General features: G+C 40.2%; 1 protein-coding gene across 1 annotated transcript in view; it reads right to left on the minus strand.

The window, feature by feature from the left end:
* The window catches only part of NOL10 (nucleolar protein 10), an 84,467-nt gene that overhangs the window by 10,070 nt on the left and 48,367 nt on the right, over positions 1 to 26,030 (minus strand). The window contains exons 14-19 of the mRNA XM_055327382.1: positions 16,113 to 16,239; positions 13,851 to 13,930; positions 13,322 to 13,420; positions 11,519 to 11,608; positions 3,831 to 4,004; positions 3,329 to 3,576 (exon numbers count right to left, since the gene is read on the minus strand). Of these exons, the coding sequence (XP_055183357.1) occupies positions 3,329 to 3,576; positions 3,831 to 4,004; positions 11,519 to 11,608; positions 13,322 to 13,420; positions 13,851 to 13,930; positions 16,113 to 16,239 (818 nt within the window). The remainder of the gene's footprint in view (positions 1 to 3,328; positions 3,577 to 3,830; positions 4,005 to 11,518; positions 11,609 to 13,321; positions 13,421 to 13,850; positions 13,931 to 16,112; positions 16,240 to 26,030) is intronic.

Here is a 26,030-nt window from a genome sequence, read left to right on the forward strand (position 1 = left end):
TCCAGACTATTAGCTAGAATGTGAAGGCTACAGGCCTGTGGGCTGTGCCTTCTCTTTCCATCCCCTGGCTCTGGACAGCACTTTGTTCACACTAGGCAGACACTCAACAAATGTCTCACTGACGAATGGGTGGCTGGAGAGGCTGACAAGTGGGTGAATAAACTCACAAAGCACAACATCCTTAAGGTCTATAACTATGTGTCGACAGACATACGTTTTTGTCTGAATTCATGTTAGCATGCCAAGCAAAGAAGAGGACTCACTCAAGTACTGAGTTAGGATTCATAATTCACTTTTCCCTTTACAGAAAAAGTCTTAAAGTTGGGCAAGTCCAAGTAAACATTTAAAATGTAATACACTCAGTTTTGATGCTGTGTTTTATTGACTGCCTTGTGGTAACTCACAGAATAAGCAGAAGGTGTCACTTTGGTTCTCTGAAGGATAATGCTTCAATGCTTCATTAAATAATATAAAAATATTGCAAGTTCAGGATCTGCCAAAATAATCCAGTCAAGACTAGAACTCAATGAGCAGTTTGTGCCAAAACGCCAGCAAACTGCAGGCTGTTCATACCAAAGGGTTATTACTTCAAGAACCAGGACTCTTCTTTTAAGCTCATGAAGTATTATCACTTATATAGTTCCTTTCCTCAAAAAAAAAAAAAAAAAAAGTTTAACTTAGTAAAAATTTTTAATTGTAGTATATTAACATGGTTATTATTTATCCATTAAGTACTAAATTTCCATCCCTTTTGTTTCTCTTATTAACGTCCTACTAAAACCCACAGGCAGAACAAAAATGTCAGAAAGTTTAGTCATGCCTCCTCCTCCCAAATCACCGTGTTACCATGCTTACACTAAAGACAACTGTTCCTAGATTTTCCTGGCCAGTGGGTTGGGAGTAAATGGGTTCTTTCTCATTTTTCTTTCAGTTACCCTTGAAAGGGTAACTTCCTGAGTTGCCTGTCATGTAGCCAAGGCACTGGAGATTCACAGTTCCACAAAAATGTATCATGTGCCTACTTGGGTCTACCCAGTACTGATTCAGGAGCCAGTAGTCAAGTAAATAAAGCCAGACAAAACCAGCAGATAATCTAACAAAGAATCTCACTCCACAGAATCAGAATACTACAAACATCTAGTCTTCTCTCTGTTTCTGAGTAGGACTCCAAGTTAAATTTCCAAGACCAGCAGGAACATGAAAAGTGAGACTTGCACACACTGCTGGTGGGAAAGTAAAACGGAGCAGCCTCTTTGAAAAAGTTTGGCAGCTTCTCAAAAGGTTAGGCATAATGCTACCATATGACCAGCCATTCCACTCCTAAGTACATAGCCAGGAGAAATGAAAACACGTCCATGTAAAATCTTATACACAAATGTTCGTAACAACATTATTCATAATAACTGAAATGTGGAGCAACCCAAATGTCCATCAACTGGTGAACAGATGAAGGGAACATGGTTTATCCACACACCAGAATACTATTTGGCAATAAAAACGAATGAAGTACTAACAGATGCTACAGCACGGACGAACATTGAAGGCATTACGCTAAGTAACAGAAGCCGGACAAATGCCACACGGTGTGTAGTTCCATTTATATGAAATGGCGGAACAGGCAAACCCATAGAGATAGAAGATGATTTGTGGTTGTCTGGGGACAGGATGGGCTGGGGGCAGGTGGGAGCAAATGATAATGGGGCTTCGTCTGGAAGATGAAAATGTTTCAAAGTTAACTGTGGTAATAGTTGCACAACTCTGTTAATATACTAGAAACTTACACTTTAAGTAGGTGAACTGTACGTTATGTGAATTGTATCTCAAGGAAGTTGTTATTATTGAAAGAAAAGTAAGGCCGGTAAAGATACCAACCCAATTACTAGATTCTTCATTCACCAGCAGACCTTTGGTTCTTTAGAACCAGAATTTTGAGATCTCCTGGATTCTAAGTTGAAGGATTTACTTATTATTTGGTGTCCCAGATACTTGCTAGAAGCAGTGAGATCATGAGGACCAGTCATATTTCTTCCATTCCAGAGACAGTTTAGCCTGTCCATCAATGTCCTCTCCACCCTTTTCCCACTTCCTACATCTGAAAAACCAGATTTTCCAAATGGGAAGCAAGCAGCTGGAGAAGTACAGGTACAGAACTGGTACTGCCCCGGACCTCACACCTCATCCATCCCACCCAGCTCCTCCAGACACTCGCGCTCTTCTTTCGAGATTATCTACCATCTATCACATTCTCATCTTGAACATTAACATTCAGCCCAGGAGCTCTCTGAACAGAGACTTACCTAACTTATGGCTTGTACACAATCTGGAACTGAGGACCTAGGCTAGCCTGTTCCTTACTTAGACACCTACAATTGAAACTATCCAAATAATACTATTTTTTTTAAGTTGACTTTTTTATGGTGATAAAATATATTCACCTTGCTGTGCAACCATCACCATCCATTACAAGAACTTTTTCATCTTCCAAACTGAAACTTTGTACCTAGTTATTTTTTTTTAATATTTTATTTATTTATTCATGAGAGACACACGCAGAGAGAGAGGCAGAGACACAGGCAGAGGGAGACGCAGGCTCCATGCAGGGAGCCTGATGTGGGACTTGATCCCAGGTCCCCAGGATCACACCCTGGGCTCAAGGCGGCGCTAAACCACTGAGCCACCCGGGCTGCCCAAGCCACCCAGGCTGCCCATGTACCTAGGTAAGTAGCATCTCCCCATTCCCCCTCCTCCAGCCTGGGTAACCCCCATTCCATTTTCTTTTTCTAGGTTTTTGACTATTCCAGAATACCACTCTTATCCCTCAGTGTTCTTGCAAAAGGCTTAACATTTCTGGCAAATTTTCCAAGTGATCTTTTCAGTCATCAGGTAAGCTGAGATACAGAAAAACATAGTGGAAATTCTAATTAGGAAAAATAACTTTTTGTTAAGAGGCAAAGAATCTGTTGCTGTTCTCAGTTACCACTGTACCGAAAACCATCAATCATAGGGGCACAGAACAAAACAGGTATCTGTAGGTGAGGGAAACAGAGGGAAAGAAGCAAGGACAACACAAGATCATGACCTGTGCAGTGTCTAAGTGTTCTTACCTCTACCAGCCAACACTCACACCCTGGGCCTTCCCCTATGTGAACTCCACCTCAGAAAGTTGTTAAAAGTCATCGTAAGGAAGGCCAGTATATTTCCCCTCAAACCTTGTGGTGCTTCCCTCATGTTAAGTCCAAAGACCAAGATGTCCTCCTCAGGGTCACACGGCCGCGAGGAAGAGCAAGGCCCCGCAACCCGGGAGGCATCAGAGAGGGGGGTTACTCACTTCAGCAGCTTCTGCTTGGCGGCAGAATCTTTGAAGCTCCTGAATTCCTCACCGGCTTTGATCTCATAAAACTGGGGCTTGAGGACCGTCTGCTGGTCCTCCCTGAGCTGCTCCTGCCGCTTCATCTTTTCCTCCTGGTGGAGCAGTCTGCGCTGTTTCCTGACCTCTTCAACCCAGTCTTTCTCATCATCTGAACTCTCAGAACTTTCCGCATCACTTGGTTTTCCTTCCGGCTCTTCCTCCTCTTCCTGAAAATAAAAATAGTAAGCAGCAGCTCCTATCCCCTACCAAACACTGACTTGCTGTTCTCTTGGAAAGAGTCATTGTCCAGAGTACGTGACATCATACGCATCGCAAAATGCTCTTAATTAGGTAAGATCTACTTCTGAGCTGAAGGTCAAATGAATTGTATCTCCAGTGTCCCAAAGGTTTTTCTAACTTACATAGAAAACTTTACATTAAGGAAACAACAGCAGATACAAAATGATAAGGAGTACATTACTTTTTCACGGAGTTCTTGTTGCTCTAAGAGTCTTAGTTTCTTCTTCCTTTTTTCACTTATTTTGGAGACAAGTGGATTCAAAAGCCTAAATTCTTCACTCTCTTCATCTACTTGGAAGTCAGGGTTCTCAAACATAACTTTAAATCGATCATCGGTGAGAATATTAGGAAGGCTCTATGACAAAAAGAATGCAGAATTTCAAGTCAGTATGAACAAAATCTGACCAGAAAGATGGCCTAAAAACATTTCAGTCAATTATAAATGAATAAGCTGCATAAGGCATAACATTAAATCATTAGGAAAATTCTTTAGTACTAGTTTCCAGAACTTTCTATCTGCCTTTGGGTTTTACCTCCTACTCACAGATTCTATTAATCTATTTCACAGACTACATGTATTACATGGCCATTACACATAATGAGCTAAGAATGAACTTTTCTGGCTTAACTCTATGCTTAACATGTTGGAAAGAATTTTCTTCAATTAGCATTTCTCATGAAAAAATACTTTTCAAGGAAACATATAGTTTTGAAACACAGTTTTTTAAGCATAGCTACTATACTGAAATAAAATTAGTGAGTCTTCCAAGTTCATATTCCAAAACTGGGAAAGGAAATACATAGTAATAATAAGGCAAGCATTAACACGGTGAGGAGATGCTGGTGTATGCTTCCTGGCTCTCAGGGAGCATTTGGAAACATAAGGGAAGCTTCCATCTCTTATGCAATGGCCTCATCAATTTTTTCCTGTAGGCCATTTAACTGTTCGTGAAGGATACAGTGTAAACCTTCTGACACAATAAAACTGCTATTGAGACCGATCTGAATAGGTCAGGGCTGACGCTAACTAAATTCCTTTTTGGTTGTACCATTTTGAATAGAAAGCTTTCTAGAATGTATTGTAAACTTAGCTGTTCACATAAACAGATGACAATCTTTTACATTCAGAGTTCTAATGTTTATCTACTACAGGCTTGAAAACCAGAAAAATCAAACTACTTCACAGGGTTTGTAAATTAAACAGCCTGAACACAGGCTGGAAAAGCTAACCTGTCTGTGGTTGTTTGTAAGCAGTGGAGTTCTGAGTATGGTACTTGGAATAGATTTGATAAGGCACAAGACATTAAGGAACTTATGCTATTTATTATTCACATGTCCCTTATGTCTGACAAACCCTTAACCTAAAATTCTAAGACATATGAATACATATTTAAGATACACTAATCAAGCGTTCCCTGATTAAATATCATATCCAAGATAGATTTAGGTTCAAGGAAGACAGAAAGATAGGCAATATAATTTATTTGTTTAAAATTCAGAAAAAAACGTAAGAATACTAGCAGCATATTCTTTTGTAACGTGTTTCTGTATTACTCAATGTGATTATTTAATAAATACAGTAAGAATTAATACAGTTTAGTCTCCTCCTCTCACTTGAGACCTAGCATGGTGTTCCCAGGCAGTTAATGGTGTTCCTCAGAATCCAGAGGACATTCTCCTTAAAGATTTAATTTTGGGGATCCCTGGGTGGCTCAACCGTTGAGCGTCTGCCTTCAGCTCAGGTCGTGATCCTGGGGTCCTGGGATCAAGTCCTGCATAGGGCTCCCTGCAATGGAGCCTACTTCGCCCTCTGCCTGTGTCTCTCCCCCTCTCTCTGTGTATCTCTCATGAATAAATAAAAATCTTTGAAAAAAAACTTCATTTTTTTAGAATAGTTTTAGGTTCACAGCAGAACTTAGGGGCAAGTCTGGCCTGATCAAAGAATGCTTTTTTCAGATTTTGTCATTATCCTTGTGTCGTCAGACTTCACCAGTCCATAGTGGGCTGGAAATGCTCTTCAACTCTGTGTCTGTTTAAACCCATTCATCTGTCCTCTCAGATACTGCATCCCCCAGTGAGCCCTTTTGACATGTCTCTTGTTGGAGTTACTTTTTCCCTCTACACTTAGAGCACTTTCAGCTCTGCTTAGCATCCTTCATACGGTGCCTTGGAGCCTCTAGGCTTTTGTTTGTGTTTTTATTGTTTTCCTTCTCATTAGATCCTGAGCTAGCACCTTGGAATCAGGAACTGGATTCTTACCTATCTTTCTGTCTTCCTTGAACCTAAATCTATCTTGGATATGATATTTAATCAGGGAACGCTTGATTAGTGTATCTTAAATATGTATTCATATGTCTTAGAATTTTAGGTTAAGGGTTTGTCAGACATAAGGGACATGTGAATAATAAATAGCATAAGTTCCTTAATGTCTTGTGCCTTATCAAATCTATTCCAAGTACCATACTCAGAACTCCACTGCTTACAAACAACCACAGACAGGTTAGCTTTTCCAGCCTGTGTTCAGGCTGTTTAATTTACAAACCCTGTGAAGTAGTTTGATTTTTCTGGTTTTCAAGCCTGTAGTAGATAAACATTAGAACTCTGAATGTAAAAGATTGTTACAAGTAACTCTTCTGACCTAGCTATAAAAATATTTCCCTTGGAGATTTCTCCTGGTCTAATTGTTTATTTTTACAACCTATTTAAAAAAAGGAGTTTGATAAGATGTAATTAGTGATGTTCTACAGTAGTTTATATGTGTCTGGCTAGCTATCTACCCTAGAAATACACATGCACATGTTAAACACCTGCCAGGCAAATCTGAAAAACATCTCTCAAAGCATTGTTCCTATCACAGCTCTACTTCAAAGAAGTATTATCTATAGATTTGAGTAGGATGCTTACCATGAATATTCTGTCCCAAGAGAGTAATATACGAGGAATGCTTAACATCTGAAACAAGTCAATTCCTTCAAGGCTACGGTATCTATGAAATGAATGCTATGATGTCTTGGGTGCAGGCTTCTGGGTAAAGATGCTAGTCTGCACACAAGCATCTCCTTCTAACCTCTGCTAAAACCCCACTAAAGCAACAGAATATAGGCTTAAAGACACGAGCCTTAAGAAGAAGGAGGAAAAGACAGAAAAATAGGAGCGGTAAGATTCTGGAAAGAAGCAAGGCAAGGCCTCAAACCCACCCTGTCCCAGGAGAGGCTTCTTCCCTGGAGGGAGAGAGGTGCCTGCTGTGGCAGCAGCACCCTGAGGACAAGGGAAGCACGTGGCACAAAGGGGCTGCACACCACGGGCTGCGGTGACACCCTGCCCCACACCCCACGCCCTCGTGACTAGCTTTCAGAACGTTGGGAGCCAGGCCACTACCCTCCAAACAGGAGCCAGGCCACTACCCTCCAAACAGCCAAGAGAAAAACCAAAAAGACATCGCTTTTTGAAGCTTCCCCAAATAAACAGTTTTGGCTGGGTCACCATACAGTGACTGCTGAGTCCTATCTCCCCACTTCAGAGTCTTCATTCTGCTTTTTTTTTAGGTCCTTCACTCTTAAATATAAACAAATGACCTAAGATCATAGTAGGAGCAAAGTACTTAAAATTTCTTTTCCCCAAGAAAATCCCCCAGCACTGAAGAGCCTAAGTTTCTGGACTGAAGGGGCCTACTCAGTGGCCAGCACTACAGGCGGGGTTAATGGAAGGAGGACAACCCCTCGGAGTAGCACAACCACATATTATTACATTTATGTGTTTATTTTCCTCAGGAAATTACTTAGCATTTTCTCCTTCCAATATAACGTGTGGTTGTTGCTGAGAACCCGCACATGTGAAAATCTCTTCCCTATACCCTCACTGCCTGCCTGCTCGTCTGGGTTGGAAAGAATATGCCTTCAGGAAATAAAGGTCCTTTTAATTCTGTATCCAAGACAGGGAGGAGGTGGAGTGAATCCCCAGGATGTTGACCATGGACCAACACTTGGAGGTGACCAGTCCAGATGGAGCAGGGTCGACACATGTAGAAGAGACTCCATCAGGAAAAGAAAAGTTCATGTAACAACTGATATTCACATAAATATCTTGACATGAGATTTAGACAACCAGCAAAGGACTGAAGGCTAACTAGTGATCACTGTATATAAGACCAACAAAAGGCCAACCACTAAATCCATAGAAGACAGAGGCTGAAGGGACGGTAATCACAGATGGCCACCTGACTCCATCTGGAACAGGAAGAGCACGTGCACAGACCCGATGAGGTAAGTGCTGGTGCTGACAGTCCCAAACTGCAACAGAACTTACCAGGAGGGAAGGTCATCAAAAGATGAAAGATGGTTGGCCTGACATTAATTCATTCATTCATTCATGAGAGATACACAGAGACGCAGAGACACAGGCGGACAGAGAAGCAGGATCCTTGCAGGGAGCCCAATAGGGAATTGATCCCTGGACCCCAGGATCATACCCTGAGCCGGAGGCAGATACTCAACTGCTGAGCCACCCAGGCATCCCTGGCCTGACATTTAAAAGTCACAAAGGAGCACTGTGGGCAACTGTAATCTGCTTTACACCACAATAGTCTGCTAAAAGGGCAAAAGTGCTCATCTTAGGACAGGTGAAAATGGGGGAGAAGGGAGAGAGAGCCGACATTCCTAACAAAGCATGGAGAAATACTTAGTTTTTAAGACCATGTGGTTTAAAACTAATAAAAGCCAAAAACAATCTTTAGTTGGTACTAAAAAACATTAAAAAGAGTATTTGGAATGTTAAAGCTGATCTGATCCAACCCAGTGTCATTGCATGGCTCTATCTTCTCCCTAGAGAGATGAATTATTACTTTAAAGTATACCCTTCACGGTATCGAATAAACCTGCAGGCTAAGACACCTCTCCTGTGCACAGCCCAGGTGAGAGTACACTTGACCTAGAGATGTCGTGCAGGACCACACACAACTGAGCTGCTGCAGAACCCAAGAGAAGGACATTCAAACAAGACTCCAAGGCAACAGTGAAAAACTGGTAGAAAAGGCCAACGGCTAGGAAATGACACTTATAAGAAAAATGGCTCAAATCCTTTCAAATCCAATGAATCACCAGGTGCCAAGCCTGTGTACATGGGGAGTTCAATACGGATTTGTTGAAAGAAATGAATGAATCAAGTCTTAATTAGAATTAATATCACCAAGTGTTTAAGTTTGGATAAGGTCCAGATAATGCTTCTTGACACTAGATAATGGGTCCCTTTGCACTGTGGGTCCAGCATCAATAAGGTCTGCAGTACACACCTTATTACACTCTAACGATGTTATCAGTGGCAGCAATATTCGGGAGCAGATATTGGTGTCTGCCTCCAAGAAATTCCAGTTGGGGCCAAAGCAGAACTAAAGCATACTGGCTTTCAAATCAGAAGTCATCAGAGCTATTACAAATCTTGAGGGTTTGAAGAATTGAGTTCAAAGGCAAAACTAACCAACTGCTGAGAGACGGAACAATTCTTTCAAGTATTCTTTGCATTATGAAGGGTTCTTCCCTTAACTTGCAAGTGGTCTTTAAGGTCTTCGTTTTTAATTAGATAACAACGTTAAACAACAAGTCATATAAACTTTGTCTAATAATAGCCTCAGATTTCTAGAAAACTATACACAAGTATTTCTAGAAAGAAAGTGAGCTCTGATGATAAGGTCCAGAGCTGGGTTGGCAAGCAACTGAAAAGCATATCAGGGGCACATTTTACAAATAGCACTTTCTAGCAGAATTTTATAGGTGACATTGCTTTTACAAAGACAGCACATCCAGCTTCCAGCAGCCAGAGAGATAATGGTGTTTGATGAAGGAAGGTAAGAATTTTGAAGGTTGTCCTTCCTTATGCTGCAAGAGAAGTAGTACACAGCCTGATGGAGGATTCTTTACAGGATGATTCTATCAATGTTTTGACAAAGACTTGTAAATGCACAATCACAATTTTTCCCACTAATTATTAAGATCACTTTGCAGGTTTTCAGTTCACATAGTCATTTTTACCAGCCTGCACCCTGTGCACAGTGAGAACCATCTGTGTTATAAACCTCTGGCTGTCCCTCAACTGCAATGCAAGTCTTCAAAACAAAGGGGGTGGGAGGCAAGGACAGGATACTTTCCCCATAACTTCATGATCATCAGGGCCTTTTTAAAAAGCTCCTGAACTGAGTATACCACCCTTCACAAGTATTGAAATCACAATTGAAGTGTCTTACTCTCTGTAATATTAAGATACGTATCATTATAGATAAGGATTCGTCAGCATAAAACATAGATAGGAATGCATACGTGTGCATTCTATATCAGCCCCATGCTCTTCCTCCTGAAGCTTTAGGGCACGTAATCCAAAGATCACTCCCATTTAGCTTGTAAAACGACATTTTGAAGTTAAAACGTTACCTCTCTAGTCATCCTCAGGCTGGGCTTACAAGAAAATCAAGATGAATACTCGGAGGAGAGAGTCAACACAGCAGGAAGCACTTGTACTTCAAGCACTTTAAGATCCACACACACACTTAAACGCTCTGATGTGAATTAATTAGGAGGAGGCATAGACATAGCATGTGGATATAAATGTATATAATAAGTTTAAGTGATTATTTCAATGTTGGTATATTATTCACATAAGAAAAATGGAAGCACAAAAGTCATCTATGGATTTACATAAGGGAGGCTCTTAAAATCAGAGTTTAAATAATATATTAAAAAAACGTAATAGACCAGGATGGGAAGATGCAACCAGGATGAGGAGACAGAGGTTAAGCAGTGAGTGTATACTCCACTTAGAAATCACAGCACTGCAAAAACATCCCCTTTCTGGTTCTATCTTTGCATGTTATAGAAGAAAACACTATGCTCCAGTAAAGCCCAGGGTCACCGAGGATGACCCAACTAGTGAGCAAGAAACTAGTGAGAAATAAGACTCATCAGCCGAAGTGTGCTGGCATTATAAGAGAGTGGAACAAAAATAAACACAGAAAGAACTGGCTTATCTCATGTTTATTTACCTGGTTAGAAATCAGCAAGAGAACAGAGAAAGAATAAACAAGCAAACAAAAACCTGAGAGCATAACACAGCTAGCCCAAAGTTCCAAGGTCAGGCCCTTTACTCAGAGTCGAAGTCCGCAGGCTCCTGGGAGCTTGGATCTTTAGAACTCATTCCAGCAAAGAGCCAAACCTGAGTGATCTGCCTACCTGTCAGCTAGTCTAAGCAGATGATGAGGAAGTCTTCATATATGTGGGAAAATTAGAAAAATCTCCCCACCTTGACCATATCAAAGACATGAAACACTAACCCTTACTTATTTCATTCCATTTTCCCATTAGTAACTAAGGAACATAAACAGCAGTTACACATAAGTGTGCATACTCCTGATAATGCCAAGTCTAAATAAAAATTACTTCTCGAATTATAAACAGATCTAGTCAGAACAAAGAAAAACAATAAACAATTTAAATATTTAACAATAAAAGGATTAAATAAATTACACATCCTTAAGAGTATATATTATACGCAGCTCTCAAAACCACTTGTTATTTTATACAATCAGGACAAATATACAATATTACTCAGTATTATAGCTTATAATTTTAAGAGCAATAAGACAGGAATGAAATTCACTAACATATTAGTGATGTCTTTTTCTGGGTAGAATTATGTAAGCGACATTCTTTATGTTCTTTTCTGTTTTCCAAACTTCCCCTATTGAGCATATATCATTTGACAAGCAGGGGGGAAAAAGCTACATCTCGGAAAATATTCCGAGAAGAAAGAAAGAAGATAATTATAAGTTACTAAGAAAATACAGAAACAACTTAGCAATATCTTCACTGCCTTACAAAATCTTACCTTAACTTTCTTTTTCCAGGTAGATTTTTGCTTCTCCTCCTCTTCCTCAATTAATTTAAGTGCCAGTTCTTTGTTAACTTTTGGCAGTTTCTAGCAGAAGAAAAAAAAGGTGTACTAAGTACCTAGATTTTAGCTTTAAAAGTTAATAGTTCTATAAGGAGTACAGTTTCACAAACAAGAGATTTCTTTCTTTCTCTTTCTTATTTATCTATTTTTAAAGTAGGTTCCACTCCCAGCGTGGAGCCCAATGTGGGCCCAAACTCACGACCCCGAGATCAAGACTCATGCTAAGATCAAGAGTCAGATGCATAATTGACTGAGTCACCCAGGCGCCCTCTGATTCTTACTTTTAACATTTCACAATCCCCAGAGTAGGAAATAACGTGGACACATGCGATGTTATCAGGCGGGCACAAGGAGACACAAAGTTCAGCCAGGAATACCTGCCCTCACCTGGCCTCTCCCTGGTGCATGGAGAAACATGCACCTGCTTAGGGGGCGGCTTGGCTGGGGGCAGTGTCACAGGGCCACGCCCCTCACCGGGGGCTGGAAGCCAACAGGCCTGCTATGGCAGCCCCTGGCTGGGGCTTGGGGAACCCTTGAGATGTTACTAATAATGCTACGTGCACTCTGCTGCTCTTGAAATAGCACATTTCTTAGAGGAATTCTCAGTGGGAGTCTTGACGACTCTCAGGATCAAGTTGTGAGTTCTTTTTTGTCCTTTTCCACCTTAGGGTTTCTGTTCCACTGTAGAATACAACTCTGACAAGTAATGCAAAGAATGGGACACGAGTACCCCACAGCCCAGTATCCCCCTTGCCAACACACACACATTCAGCACTCCTAGAAAACAATCTACAAAGAGGGAAAAACAGTCACTAGTCTTTGGTACTGAGTGTTGCGTATATATGTATATTTATGTGCACATGTATGTACTTATGTACATGTGTATTTATTTATTGCCAACATTTAGTTAGAAATGAGTGTGTCACCTCGTGGTGAATGTAACCAAGGAGGGCTGCCAGAAAGACCGGGATGCAGGGGGGACCTGGCTTCCCTGTCGGCCTGCTGTTGGGCTGGCACAAGTCAGCAGCTCTTCACTCTGGCAGCAAGCAGGTGGTTCCAGCAGCGTGGGTTTCAGTGTGCCGTCTTCTGACACTCCCAGGAGCAGACTTGCTCTAACCTCAGGATGCCAGCACAGGCTGCAGCCTCCTCAGAGGCTGGGTCCCAGCAGTGGCCATAGGCCAGCTCCACCAGGGCTGCCTCCTCCCCACTGCCCAGCCCTGAGGCCCTAGCTGCTTCCTACAGCCTCATCTCTTATAGCTGTCCTTATGTTTTTCGCCTTAGTTCTCTAACACTTGGCTAACAATTCCTTACATTAAAATTCTCTTCTAGAACTAGGTGATCTGATTCCTATCTGGATCCTGACATAGTCTAATGACCATGATCCAAGTCCAGATGGCCTCCGATACTGCCAAACGTCAGAAAGAAATGGGGATTATCGAAGTCTCAACACTCCAAACACTGAAAACCTGTCTGAAAATTCCATCACATTTTCTTAGAAGGGCTGATAATGTCAGTCCCTCTGGTATTATTTCCCAATATCGTTACCATAGAATCCATAATGTCCAAGCTGTAAAGAGTATCTGCCCTCATGACCAATAAAATATACCAAACTATTAGGAAAAGATGTAAACTAAAAATGGGAAAACAAAGAAATAGATGGCTGGTTTCTCTGGAGTAACATACAAAATGAAAATGTAGTACTTTTCTGGTCAACTCTGTAGTGAGCACAACAGCTACCTTTAATTGGACTCTCTGTGCACGGGTTTCTTCTATTTTCTGGCGGATCTTATCTTTCCTGTATTCTTCATAAGCAAATGGATTTACCATCAATTTCACCTTTCAAAGAGGAAAAACAAGTTAAAAAATAAAGGCATATTTATTTTATTTTTTTTTAATTTTTATTTATTTATGATAGTCACACACACACACACACACACACACACACACAGAGAGAGAGAGAGAGAGAGAGAGAGAGAGAGGCAGAGACACAGGCAGAGGGAGAAGCAGGCTCCATGCACCGGGAGCCCGACGTGGGATTCGATCCCGGGTCTCCAGGATCGCGCCCTGGGTCAAAGGCAGGCGCCAAACCGCTGCGCCACCCAGGGATCCCTAAAGGCATATTTAATAGCATGTTTCATCTACACCATGACTATTCTGCTAAAGGACAGAAGTATCTTACAAATCATAAATATGTTCTACAAAATCCAAGTAAATAGAGAAGAAATGGCTCATTAATCACCTAAAGTAAGTATAGTCTTCTACTTACCTTGTGATAGAGTCTTATGTCCATGAAAAACCCATGCATATATGCCCGGAGAAAAGGTGACCCAATGAGATGTGTGAGCCCTGGAGGAAGTTAATCAAAAGAGGGAAGTTAATCATAATCCTTATGAAATCTTGATTAAAATTGAACAGTTTTTCTTGCATTATACTAAGATTTCACTTCTGATTTAACTGTAAGATTTCACTTTGGAGTAAAACTCCAAGGACTGGAACCACTAATCTTCACAAACCATGGTGAAAAATTAATTCACCTTAAGCAGTGTCACCCTTGTTTTTTTTTGAAGGAATGGGAATTCCCTTTTTTTTTTTTTAAGATTTTTATTTATTTATTCATGAGAGACACACAGAGAGAGAGAAAGAGAGAGGCAGAGACACAGGCAGAGGGAGAAGCAGGTTCCATGCAGGAAGCCTGATGTGGGACTCAACCCCGGGTCTCCAGGATCAGGCCCTGGGCTGAAAGCGGCGCTAAACCACCGAGCCTCCCAGGCTGCCCACCCTTGTTTATTTTAAAGGTCTTATTAAGCATAAAAATGATGAAAAAGTCTTAATGAACTATGAAAGACTGGCAAAGAAGATTTCTTTATACTATTGTTTCTCAGATTTTTAGATTCTGTGCACCAGTTTAATCTAAAAAATATTGGCATCAACAGTGATTTGCCAACTTTGTACCACCAGGTAGTGGTGGCAGGGAGTCGGGGGCTAATCTCCCATAATTTCTAGACCAAAGTATGCTATCACTGTAAGGTAGGAAGGGCATGCTCTTTCCCATTATTATTCTTGTTTTATAGATGAGAAAACCAAGGCTTAAGGAGGTTAAGCAACTGGCCAAGTCATGCAGATGTTAAGCAGAGACATGGGATGCATATCAGTCTCCCTCTAATGCCCATAGTGCTAGCCACTGCATGCTCCATCCAGCATTCCAGCACAAGAAATACTCCACGAAACATGCTTTGGGAAACACTATCCTTTTAACTGCCTTCCTCACCCAAGATGAACATAGTAAAAGAGACTAAACAAGTGCCCCCAATGAACTAAACATAGTATTCTTTAAAACTCTGCAAGATAGCAGTGACTTTTCCCCTCCAATTTAAGAATGGTGAGTGTGACACAGCATAGTATAAAAGTCACACTCGAGATATTCAGGAAGGCAAGTCAGTAGGAAGATCCCACCTCACCGTATTTCAAATCAGCATTTTTAAAAGGCTGACTACATGTCTTTTCTCTTTAAACATTAAAATGTAAAGAGCTGTTTTGGCGAAACTGGTGGAAAATTAATTGTGCTATGAAACAGAACTGTGTCATAAATACACTGAGAGGCTCTTAAATTTATTTTCTTTCAACACTGAACTGTTGCTGTACATCTATCTGTGCCGCAGACAACTAAGCTGCGTCGACTCCTGGAGAAGGGGTCCTCGGACTTTGCCCACTGTCCAACATTTCCTGTGCTGCAGCCGTTCTCAAACAACAGAACTAGATCAGCAAAGTCTCCTCTCCTTATCCATCTTCTCCCAGGTGCTGAAGTAGTACCCATCACCTGAGACACACGCTCTCTTCCGCCCGGTCAGCAAGGCTAGGTGAAGCACAGGCATTCTAGGTGTAAACCCCAACCCCTGTGTCCATGACGACTGAAGTCTTTGGTAAGTTAGTTTCACCTTTAGGGCCTCAGTTTCCTTATCTATAAAACGGCATCATAACTATATCCACTCCATGGAGTGGTGAGGTTTAAGCGTTGTATGTAAACATTCAGAATATTACGTGGCACATGATAAGCCCCACAAGTGTTGTCTATTGGTAAAAGGCATTGCTTGGTCTTTAAGGTTCTACATAACTGAGGATTGATCAAGTTTCTAAGTTTTAGATGGGGTCTTCTATAAGCAAACGTAAAAGGGAGCCAAAAATTATTTATGTGTAGTTTCTGAGATATCTTCAAAACCTTATACTCAAATAGTACTTGAAAAAAGTCGCTGCTTTCTTGCAAAAAATCAGCGATTTTTTTCTATACATAGCTAATAGGCTAAAGAAAATTATTCCTCACTTAGGATACAAAAAAGCTTCAGTAGGTTGGATTTATCTGAACCTTTCTCTAAGCAGAGATTACAAACCTGGCAAAATAAATAGTATGTTTAATATCTCATCTGGCAGAAAGAGAAGATTTGGAAAATCAGAAAAATGTGACTCTAGCTAATGTTCAAAGTTGACCCTCCCCCACAAAAAATTTAAAAATTTTTTATCATAATTTTTTTACCTAAATTTTCAAGGTCTTTCTTGGTGACAAATTTGTAATCATCGTAGACTGTGCTTTCCGGATTCTCTTCTAATTCTTCTGTCAAGTTGTCTAGGAAGGAACACCACCTGGGAGCAGGACCCAAAACCTACCAGTGTTGATCAACAGGTTAGATGTGTACATTCTTACCACCTCAACTAAGAGTTATTTTACCACCAGATTTTCTTACAATAACTTAAAAATCCTTGTTCCTATCAGAAGTATTGAAAAATAACTATAATATGCATAACCAACAAGTGTAAAATGGAAGAGAATAAAGTAGGAAAAATTTAGGCTTGTAAGGGAAAAATATCAGTCTAGAATACAAAGATATTAATGAATGCTTTTATTAGCGCTACCAAAATACAAATAAATCAGGTACTTAAAAATAACATCCACCATTTTATCTATCACTTCTTTCATTCAAAAGAGTACTAAAATCTACAAAAACATATTTAGCATAAAATATATTTTTTTTAAGATTGCTGTTCATGACGAAGTCTAAAATGAGAATTATCTTCTTTTTAGGGGTTTTCAACTAATTATTTGATAATTATATTTGTTTCTGTGTGGTCCACTTCATTTAATTCATTAAAAATTAAATTCTGTATATAGACTCCTTTAGACTTAACCTAAAATGGGTCACTCACCCATTGTTAGTTCCAACAATAGGCTGAGGAATAAAAGTTGAACAGAATTTATAGCTAACTAAGAAAATATTAAGAGTTCAATTTATAATCCAACTACTTCCATAAAACTCAATGGCTGCTTTTTACTTTTTTGCTATTGATACAAATCTCTCCCAGCACAATGCCTCATCCACTGGGGTCAAAGCTTACCCCAAAGGAAGCAATGCTGCTCAGAGGGAAGGCCATGTTGCTGAAAGCCTCACTGAACTGGAGGTTTTCCGAAGGACCAACCCTGGGCTCTGACAAAATGGAACTTCCCATGACTACTTCCCTGTGTACTGTGATAGTAATCAATTAAACGGGAGGAAAACAAAAATCATAATGGAAATTATTAAATCTAGCTTAAATTTTTTAGAGAAGGGAAGGGGGAGGAGGAAGAGAATTATAACAAAGAAAAACAGTGCCTAATACCATCTCCAATAAAAACTATAAATGTTCGACATGGCCATACTAATGTAGTATTAATTATTGTGCCTGATTAGAAAGGGTGACCCCCCAGGCCCCAAAGGGTATGGCACTCTTGAACATGAAAAACAGTGCTTAATGAGCATAAAAGGAACCCTTAACAAGAAGTTTCATACTAGCATGACTTACAGAATTTTTTAAAGTAAATGTTTTGATGTACTAAGTGGTTTGACTCTAACCATAAAAGACAAACCTTCAAGAAATGCAAGGCATTAAAGATTCAATGTAGAACACTTTTTAAAGAAACTGCTATGTTTTTAAGCAATTTTAGGACAGTGGCTGGATGTCACAAACACTAATAAGTCTACTACACAGAAAGCACTACACTAAACCAAAGTCACTGCCCATGATCTCTCTGAAGGAGTTTAAAATATAGCTGGAAGAGAATATTGAGTGGAGCACATGTGCACACCCAACGAATCATGTAAAGCAACAAACAGATGCCCTGAGTCTCTAGGGAAGACAGGTGAGAGCTGGAACAAATGGCAGGAACATCGAAAAGCACGTCTGGAGGGTATCTGGGTTGGAGTGAACTCATGAGCAAGCAGGGAAAAATCACAGGGTCCCTTCTGAGAGTGACAGCTCGGGCAGTCACAGGGTATCTGCTTCTCATCCGTCACAGGGCAAACGCAAAGCTCTGCCATACACTGAAGTAGTGCTAAGACGGCAGCTTCCTCCTCTTTCAGACAGAAAGTAAGTACACTACAGTCACTTTTCTTGAATATAATATCCAAAATACTGTCCTCGTGGGAGGGCAGGAACTTCCTCTGTTCTAAATGCTGAATCTCCAGTACCTAGAACACTGCCTGCCAAGTCGCATGTTTTCAATACTATTTCACAAATACCTTGATTGGTACATAGTGTATGGATGCATTCGTGAATTCCACATAGCACAAAGTACTAAGACTTTAAAGGGTCCTACTTGGCAAAAGTATTTTTCTAGGTTGTTTAATTTTCCTTATTCAGATAAAAACACTCAAGTATCTCACCATAAAACTACTGGATATAAAGAACATTTGGTGAAAGTCAGACCATTTTGCCTTGCAGGCGAGGGGGCAATGGTGGCCAAAAGACCTCATAATAAGACAGTTTCACTTTTAAAAACCTTCCATCAGTGATAAGTCGCTGGCTTCCAAGACAAGATTATATTGTGTTTACTGACTTTTCTTGGGGGTGAAGAGCAGGAGTATCAAAATATCAGGCCAGATCTGAACTGACTTTCACAAAAGTCCTTTTTTATAATGTTCCACAACACTCATCTTGATTAGTTAACTGGATTCTAGTGGTATTGTTTTAAACTGCCTCTCAGGGGACAGGTCTGGTTACGGTAAATAAACTCTGCAATCAAACTCATGGCCATTAAATTTTACAGGAGGAAATATTTCCATCAAAAACAAAATTAAATCTAGTGGGTTGATTTTATTAATCACATTTCCCTAGTTCCTCTTCAGGAAAAAAAAAAGAAACAACAGAACAACCATAACAAAGTTGAAATTACTGATTTAACTGGCATTAAACTGCAGGTTTTATCTACATTCCAGATTTCCCCAAAGGCCTAGCATTAGGTTGCAAAAGCAGTGGTCAGCTTAACCAATAAGGAGCCCCTCGCACAGCTCTCTGAGGTAACTATAATGACCACAATATTAATTAATGTATAAAAAGTCCTTGTTGTCCTCACTCATAAAATATGTTAAACCTTCAATTAATCTTAAAAATATGTTAATTTACTTCCTAAATTTCAGGCTTTACAACTTGAAGGAAACATCCTTTCTAACTACGGGTGTACTATTACTAGTCTATCAAAAGCTTCTAGGTTTTCTGTATTGTCATCACATTGCTTATTCTGTATTTCGGCCACAACTGCTTATTGCTCCTTTATCTACATTTTTATTTACCTTAAGGTTTTGTTTGTTTCAGAAAATTAGTGGAGACTGTTCTATTTTAAACTTCTACTATCTATTCATGAACTGCTTTTAATTTATAAGAATTTCCTAAAGTCAGTCAGCCCAGCAGTGAATTGGAAACGGATTCAACCAACTGCTAATGAAGGGATACTGTGGGCCTCTTGGCAACTTTAATGACCACCATACCAGCCAATCTGGGTGGAAATACGTGGTCCTACCACATGGGAAAGAACCTTTATCAACATTCCCAGGAACGCCTCAACAACAATGCAGCCAAATATTTGCTTGCTCTAATCCATCTGAGCAGAACTGGTTTTAAAATACATGAAAAATACATAGTATGTGCCCGTGATCTTCTGCCTTTATGGTTATAAACTGCCTTTAAGGTGTTACTTATATAGGTTTAATTTTAAAACCCAAAGTTCTGGGACGCATGGGTGGCTGAGTGGTTGGGCGTCTGCCTTTGGCTCAGGTTGTGACCCCAGGGTCCTGGGATGGAGTCCTGCATCAGGCTCCCCGGAAGGAGCCTGCTTCTCTCTCTGCCTATGTCTCTGCCCCTCTCTCTGTGTTTCTCTCATGAATAAAATGAGCCAAGTCTTTTAAAAAGCAAAAACAAAAACCCAAAGTTGTAAAAAATAAAACCCAAAGTTCTCATATATTCAGGCAGTGGACAGAAATGACAGAGTGGGGAGAAAAGAGGATGAATTAAAATCCTTCTGGAGTCCACAGAAGAGGGTGGCCCTCCCACTACTCTACTTTTAAAACATCACTGTGCTGCAGCCTGAGCTGGGCTGGGGTAGAAATAAAGAATGAGGATTTACTAAAGGGATGGTTTTAACAAATCAAGGACAATTAAAATAACAACGAAGTATTATTCATATTATTAGAAACAAAGAACCAAACTACTATGTCAGTATAAATCTCATCATTTCTTCCATTTACTCATAATGCTACTGAACACAATCAAATAATCTCATTATCTTCCTATCAATGTTAAAAAAATAACTGATAACATAGAACATCAATTAAATTTTATATTATCTTTCTTGAGTTTTTATTTAAATTCCACTTAGTTGGGGACTCCTGGGTGGCTCAGTGGTTGAGAGTCTGCCTTTGGCTCAGGGCATGATCCCAGTGTCCTGGGATCAAGTCCCACATCGGGCTTCCTGCATGGAGCCTGCTTCTCCCTCTGCTTATGTCCCTGCTTCTCTGTGTGTGTGTGTGTCTCATGAATAAATAAATAAAATCTTAAATAAATAAATAAATAAATTCCACTTAGTTAACATACAGTGTAATATCAATTTCAGGTGTACAATATAGTGATTTAACACTTCCATACATCATCTGGTGTTCATTACAAGCACTCTCCTTCATCCCCATCACCTATCTAGCCCACCCCACCTCAACTGTAACCATCAGTTTGTTCTCTGTAGTTAAGAGTTGGTTTCTTGGTTTGCCTCTTCCCCCGACTCCCCTGTTTTGTGTCTTAAATTCCACACATGAGTGAAATCATATGGTCTTTTTCTGACTGACATTTTGTTTTGCATAAGACACTCTAGATCATTTACATCACTGCAAATGGCAAGATTTCATTCTTTTTGATAGCGGAGTAATAATAATGGCATTATATATATATATATGTATTATTTTACATATATATACACACACACACACCCCATACCTTCTTTACCCATTCATCAGTCAACAGACACTTGGGCTCTTTCCATAATTGGCTATTGTTGATAATGCTGCTATAAATATCGAGGTACACATGTCCCTTTCAAATCACTATTTTTGTATCCTTTGGGTAAATACCTAGTAATGCAATCGCTGGATCCCAGGGTAGCTCTATTTTTAGCATTCTGAGGACCCTCCATACTGTTCTCCACAGTGGCTACACCCAGTTTGCATTCCCACCAACAGTGTAAGAGGATTGTCCTTTCTTCACATCCTTGCCAACACCTGTTGTTTCCTGTGCTATTAATTTTAGCCATTCTGACAGGTGTGAGGTACTATCTCATTGTAGTTTTGATTTGTATTTCCCTACAATTATTATCTTGAATTTTTAATAACTTAAAAAAACTTAAGCAACTAAGAAAATTCTTTATTATTCCGTTTGGTAGAACTCTATCAACAGGGATGCCTGGATGGCTCAGTGGTCAAGCGCCTTCCTTCCTCAGGGTGTGATCCTGGAGTCCCGGGATAGAGTCCCGCATCGAGCTCCCTGCATGGAGCCTGCTTCTCCCTCTGCCTGTGGCTCTGCCTTTCTCTCTCTGTCTCTTGAATAAATAAATAAAATCTTTAAAAAAAATTATCAACAGACAATAAATAACAACTAAAATGGGCAGGTTTTCCATCTCAATGAAGCAAGTCAAATCAGGTTTTCCCACCAATAAATTATTTTAAAAACTTCAAGGCTTTTTCGATTTCAGAATTGCAGATCAGAGGCAGTTACACTGTAAACATCACTGACTACTATTATGATTATTAATTTTTCTCATTGCATAGCCTTTATCTCTAGTGGCTGAATGGGATTTTGCCAAGTAAGACCAACTGTTCAATACATACACCCTGAGGCAAATTTCCTTTCGGACTTTTCCTCCATTATTGGTTGAGAGGCACCACGAGCCCCAGCATGTATTTTCAAATTCTGACAGCTGGGGCTTAATAATCACCGATCACAAGCCTGAAACCAGAGAGGCAGCTGGGTGAGCCGAGGGAGTGGCCACACACTTAGGCGTGTAATTGCATCTGCAACACGATGAGCTGCCTAACTGCACACCCAAGTTCACATGCATTTGCGTGAGTAACTGTGAGTCATTTAAAGGTACTCTTAGCACTTTGTTCTCTCATTCCTAAATATCAGATTAAGCAAAAAGAGCAATTTAATTTCAACATTTTCAAAAGTATATCTCAAAAGAGAGAAATTGTCAGCCACGATTTCAATTTCGATTTGGTTTTTGAAGCTGTTTAGAAACTGAAATAAGAAAAGAAGTCTAAGCGAAAAAAGTGCTCATGCTACTGTCTCACTATTAGCCAATCAAATCAGTGGTCAATGTATGCGAGGCTCTGTGCACAGATAAGCAGAAGATGGAATGCCTGTACTCAAGGGCTGGGGAAGACAGGACACCCCAAGCATCTAAATACAAAATTAAAACTGATAATAACAACATCAGAGATTTCAGTTAATAACAGCACACTAACTATATGTTTTCATCTCTCCCTCCTAAACCTTCTCAAAATTCAGTCCATCAATATAAAAAGGTATTAACTTTCAAGGACAAAAAGAACAAAAGAAGAAAATGCAGCAGTTGAGGAATTTAGCATGGTGAACCTAACGGAAAAAGAAGAGCAGATTCTTCCCTGGAGCCCTTGAGACCCAGGACTTCCAGGCTCCATTCATCTGGGGAACCAGGCCTGACGGAGGGGAGGTGATGGAGATGATGAACGCCTAAGTTCCCACCACCCAGGAGGAGACCAGAGGATAATTCTTCGGAGAAAGTGAACAGGACAGGAGAGAGGATGCCAGCACAAGAGATTTGCACTGTGGGGCTGAAATTAGCACAATGAATGCCAATCTGTGTGTCCAGCAGCAGGTACCGCACTGACACTGACCCCCACCCCCGGCCCCGCCCCTGCCCCCTTTTCTCTTCCAAAAGCTACAGGTGTGTTGCTGTGTTTCCACTCTTGCTATCCTAACCCCCCTCCCAGTGTTCCCATAATGAACTGAAGGTTCTTCTCTGCAGGAAATGAAAGATCCCCCAAAGGGCAAATGCTGGTCTCTGGGAATCCCCCAACAGTCATGAGCTGAACAGTCAGCATGAAAACTACCATGGACTAGACCACCGTGTATAAAGAACTTTCACCTGGCACCTTAGTGCCTCATTCTTAAATAAGAATAGACTGCTAAAGATCACCATTCATTTATCCAACAAATAGTTCCTGTCAGACATAGATACAGCAGAGAATAAAACAAGAATCTCTGCCTTTAAAAGGCTTCCATTCCAGAAAGGAAAACAATAAAGGAAAGACAGAATTTATAAAGTCTTACAACACAACAATAAAAATGTTAAGTACTCTAATTTAAAACTTGGCAAAGGATTTGAATAATTTCTCCAAAGATATAAAAACAGCCAACAAGCATATGAGAAGATGTTCCACATCATCAGTCACCAGGAAATGCTAATCTAACCCAAAATAAGGTTAACACACCACACTTACTTGAATGGCTATACTCAGGAAAATGGAAAGCAACAAAGAATGCTGAGAATCTGAAGAAACTGGAAACCTCATATATTGCTGGTGGGAATGTAAAATGGGGCAGCCACTGTGGGAAACCGTTTGGCACTTCTGCATACAGTTAAGCATAGAGTTGTCATATGATCTAGCAATTCTAATCCTAAGTGTGTGTATATATATATATATGTGTGTGTGTGTGTGTGTATATATATACCCAAGAGAACTGAAAACACATGTCCATACAAAATGCTTACAGCAGCAATATTCATTTTAAAAGTGAAAGCAACCGCAAAGTACATCAACTGATGAATGAATTAACAAGATGTGGTATAACCATACAAGGGAATGTCACTCAGCAACAGAAAGGAATGAAGTACTGATTCATAACACAACATGGATAAACCTTGAAAACTTTTAAGTGAAAGAAGCCAAACACAGAAGGTCACATATTAAACAACTCCATTTTTGTGAAATGTTCAGAATAGGCAAGCAAATTCAGAGAAACAGAAGTAGATTAGTGGCTGCCAAGGGATGAGGATGGGGGAAAGAGAGGTTGGGGAGTACTGGTATGGGGCTTCCTTTGGGTGTGATAAAACATAGTGATGCTTACTTACACAAAATTCTGAATATGCTAAAAACTACTGAATCGTGTACTCTAAAAGGGTTATAACTTTACAGCTTCCGAATTGTATCTTGAAAAAGCTGTTTTTTAAAAAAATCTAATGAGGGATCACACATTGCACTAGGTTACAATGCCTCTCTAGTTTCCTTTAATCTAAAAGAGTTCCTCTACCTCTAAGGATGTTTACACTTTGAGTTCAGGCCAGCTGATATGTAGAGGTCTCAACACCTTTACAGACTGTTTCTCAGAATTAGATTCATTTAAACATTTCTAACAAGAATACACAGGTAATGTGTGCCAAAACAACTTTTTTTTAAAGAGAAGGGGGGGGTGGGGAGGGACAGAGGGAGAGAAAGAATCTCAAGTAGGCCCCACACCCAGGATGGAACCCAAAGTGCTTGATCTCACGACCCTGAGAGCATGAACTGAACCGGAATCGAGGGTCAGATGCTTAATCAGCTAAGCCAACCACGTACCCCCCAAACAACTGTTAATCCTATTTCTACAACAAGATTTGACTTCGTATGATTAATATTTGTAATGTCACGTGCTTACAGAATTTATTTTCATGTATTTTTACACTTCCCTTTCTTTGTTTTTTGGATTTGGGATAGAAAATGAGTTTCCAGGAAAGGGGGCCCAATAAGAGTTTGTCTGAGTACCATATCCCGGGAGCCAATGAGGCTATGCTACAGAAGGAGAGGCCAGAAAGATACATAGAATACTTGTTAGACTCCCTTGCCCTCCTTCCCCACCACACAGACAGAAAAAAAACTAGAGAGATGAGCAAAACTGAAGACAGGGACACACACTTCACCTCTTTTCACAAGGAGCTGGTATCGTGAAATTACCCTTTGGCGAACTTAGGCGAAAAGATCGTGCCAGCAGATACTCTCCTGTCTCCTGATCTTATCAAATTAAAAGATATACAAAAGCATTCCACTCCTCTTCTTTCCTAAACTTTTAACATTTATTTGAGGTGCTGGAATGTCAAGAAAGCTTCTGGGACACCAAAGCCATGATTTTTTGAAACCCAGACACATGCATCCCCTGGAGCTGTACTGACTTTGAGCTTAGTATCATTCAGAACATTTAAGCTTACTGAAAACCAAATATTTCTGCTAAATTTGAGAACAGAATTACATTCAAATGAACCGCTGCAATTTGAGAGCAAAAATTTTATTCAAACACGTGAAACTCCTTCATAAAGCAAATCTCTTCAATTTCTCGCTTAAGCATTCAAAACTACATTACATTTAATCTGAGCAATTCTAATTTAGGGTAGAATGAATAGCTTTACATTTCTTTCTGCTTTTTCATGAAATGACAAACAATGCCCTAAATTCTCAAGAGAAAGGAAAGAATATCTTAATATGGTCCCTGACTTCTTCAAAGTCCACTGCTAGTTAAATAGGAACACCTGGGGTGCCTGGGTGACTCAGTAGGCTGAGCATCTGCCTTCTACTCAGGTCATGATCCTGGGGTCCTGGGATCGAGCACTACATTGGGCTCCCCGCTCAGCAGGGAATCTGCTTCTCTCTCTCACTCTTGCTCTCTCTCAAATAAATAAAATCTTTAAAAATAAATAAATAGGAGAACCTGTTTCTTCTAGGGTCCCCCGCTGCTTCTGTCCTGGACAGCCTGGCCTTGCACCCATGTCACCATTTTATGTTTACTATCATGCTACACTTGAAATCCTTGGTCAGTTTTCTGGAGCTCATGTCCAGAGCGTGCAGCAACAATGAGTGCAAACAGTATCAATGTCCTGCACTTCCAGCCTCTTCCTCTCCCAATATCCTAACCATGCTAAAAATGCTCAACCTTGACGGCTATGTCTGCACGCACATGCACACGCACATGCCCCATGGGTGCTGAAGGCATGAGGCCAATTTTATCATATGAGAATGTATTTATCTTTTGGATCACACACCTGGTAATGAGCACTCTCCCAGATCTTGTTTTGTCACTTGATTCCTGCCAA

The sequence above is a fragment of the Nyctereutes procyonoides genome, unplaced genomic scaffold, assembly GCF_905146905.1.
Source record: "Nyctereutes procyonoides isolate TBG_1078 unplaced genomic scaffold, NYPRO_anot_genome, whole genome shotgun sequence".
In the NCBI taxonomy this organism is placed as follows: domain Eukaryota; kingdom Metazoa; phylum Chordata; class Mammalia; order Carnivora; family Canidae; genus Nyctereutes; species Nyctereutes procyonoides.